Source organism: Terrapene carolina, unplaced genomic scaffold, assembly GCF_002925995.2.
Source record: "Terrapene carolina triunguis isolate 2854851 unplaced genomic scaffold, T_m_triunguis-2.0 Scaffold34867, whole genome shotgun sequence".
Lineage (NCBI taxonomy): Eukaryota > Metazoa > Chordata > Testudines > Emydidae > Terrapene > Terrapene triunguis.
In genome coordinates this window covers 2,368-4,868 of record NW_020699218.1, presented here as the reverse complement: position 1 = coordinate 4,868, position 2,501 = coordinate 2,368, and the positions used below count along the sequence as shown (strand labels likewise).

Below are 2,501 nucleotides of genomic sequence, written 5' to 3'. Positions count from 1 at the left end.
CCCAAAGGTTCTCCATTGTCACTCGCAGCAGTCATTCCTGATGGCAACGGAGAGTCACTGGGCCAAAGGCTGAGATGCAGTCTGATGCATTGGTTAGAGGAGGGGACTGGGAGTCAAGACACCTCATGTTGTGTTCTTAGCTCTGGGAGGTAGTTGAGTCCAGTGGGTAGAGCCAGAACTCCTGGCTTGTATTTCCAGCTCCGGGAGGGGTGTTGGATTTAGCGGGTTAGAGCAGAGGGTGAAATGGGAGTCAGGACTTCTAAGCTCTGGGAGGGAGTTTAGTTGAGTGGTTAGAGGAGCAGGAAGGGAGCCGGAACATTTGTCTCTCACAGCAAGCGTGGAACCCCAGCTAGAACGGGGGATGGGGCGTCATAACTCCTGGGCTGTATTCCTGACTCGAGTTCACTGTGTAAATATGGCTGGGTTTGGTCACTTCCATGTGAGATGCTGCTCCCGTTTAGAGCAGTGTAAATGGTTGAGTAATTAAATGGCATGCAGTGAAATTACCCACATTCACAGCAGTGCCCCTGACAGCAGAATCTGGCCAGCCAGACCCCCGATTCACCTCCATAAACTGAGGATAGTAACATTTATACACCATTATCCAGAGTTCACCCGCCTCTGGGAGACAGAGGTATAAAAATACCTCAAAAGCAATTGTACCTAATTCTCCTCTCCATCACCCTGGTGTAAAATAGGAATAACTGCCCTGGAGTCCATTGAGCTGATTCTACTTTCTCTCACACCAGTGTAAACCAGGAGTAATCCATTGGAGTCAGTAGGACTGTTTTCCCCAACCTCGTTCCCATATTACACCAATCTTCACAAGCTAAGGGTCTGACTCAAGAAATTAAGGTGGTTTTCACAAAGGCAAAGTTATTTTATTGATGTAATCCTGACCCCTGCTCTTGTCCCTCCCTCTGCAGCCATCAAACGATGTCCTGAGAAAGAAAATGTCCAACCGAACCACCGTGTCCGAGTTCCTTCTACTGGGATTCTCTGAAGTTCAGGAGCAGCAGATTTTGCACTTTGTGGGGTTTCTAGTGATTTACCTGGCAGCTCTGATGGGGAATCTTCTTATATTCATGGCCATAGCCTTCGACCACAACCTTCACACCCCCTTGTACTTCTTCCTGATGAATCTGTCCATCCTAGACCTTGGCTCCATCTCTGTCATTGTCCCCAAATCCATGGCCAACTCCCTCATGAACACCAGGTCCATTTCCTATGCTGGATGTGTTGGCCAAGTCTTTTTCCTCCTCTTCTTGGTGGGAGTGGATTTTTCCCTTCTCACCATCATGGCGTACGACCGATATGTCGCCATCTGCCAACCACTGCACTATGAGACAATAATGAACAGCAAAGCTTGTGTCCAAATGGCAGCTGGTGCCTGGATCAGTGGAATTCTCTACTCTGTGCTACACACCGGGAACACATTTTCATTGACCTTCTGTGGAGGCAACATGGTGGATCAGTTCTTCTGTGAAATCCCCAAGCTGCTCAAGCTCGCCTGCTCTGACTCATATCTGAGTGAAGTTGGGCTTCTTGCCTTTAGTGTGTGTTTAGTTTTAGTCTGTTTTGTATTTATCATTGTGTCATATGTTCAGATCTTCAAATCAGTGCTCAGAATTCCCTCGGAGCAGCACCGGCATAAAGCCTTCTCCACCTGCCTTCCTCACCTCACTGTAGTCTCCTTGTTTGTTTGCACTGGGGCCTTTGCCTACCTGAAACCCACCTCCAGCTCCCCATCTGCTCTGGATCTTGTGGCGGCTGTTCTCTATTCCGTATTGCCACCAATCATGAATCCAATTATCTACAGCATGAGGAACAAGGAGATCAAAGCTGCCCTGAGGAGACTGACTGGGTGTAGGTATTTCACCAAGTATTAATTTTGTGTCATTCTCTAATTAAAGTTCCCTTACTTAGTATCTGTTCATTAATGTCATTTCCATGACCACACATCTTGCACACAAACAGGTCTGATTCTGATCTCAGTTGCACCAATGCAAATCCAGATTAACTCCACTGATTTACACCCATAGAAAATCTGATCAAATTGTGGAATTAAATGGGTGTAAATTGTTTGCATGAGAGGAATCATACTTTTCATTCTGTTCCAAAACAAAATCCGTTACACTGCTTGGCCACTTGCAACGGTTCCATGGCCACTGAATACAATGATGGGAGTTGTCTTGCTTGTGTGTATAAATAAGGAGTGGTTTCGTTGGAACCAAAGGATTCAGACTGGTGTAAGACTGTGGTCGGTGAGAGAAGATGTTTGGGGTAAATCCTCAACACATCTTTTAGTTCCATTGACTTTGGTGGTGATAAAGCAATTTTCAGTATCTGTGGATCTGACCTACTTCCTCCAATTGATCTGTATATCCATTGCCACCAGCTGGGGACAGGGCCCATTGTCTTCTCCCTGGACATGGTGCCTCCAGGTTAGGTGACTGTCAAGGCTGCTTCCCCACTCTGAACTTTAGGGTACAAATGTGGGG

At 46.7% G+C, this 2,501-nt stretch overlaps 1 protein-coding gene across 1 annotated transcript; it reads left to right on the top strand.

Annotated features, from left to right (window-relative positions):
- The first annotated feature begins 953 nt into the window (after positions 1–953).
- Positions 954–1,889, top strand: LOC113405270 (olfactory receptor 14A16-like). The gene has a single exon (XM_026646314.2). The coding sequence runs from the start codon at positions 954–956 to the stop codon at positions 1,887–1,889; it is 936 nt and encodes a 311-aa protein (XP_026502099.2).
- Positions 1,890–2,501: the final 612 nt, after the last annotated feature.

What these genes read in the sequence shown, in the direction of transcription:
- LOC113405270 (XM_026646314.2), top strand. Translation starts at nt 954, where the DNA reads ATGTCCAACCGAACCACCGTGTCCGAGTTCCTTCTACTGGGATTCTCT.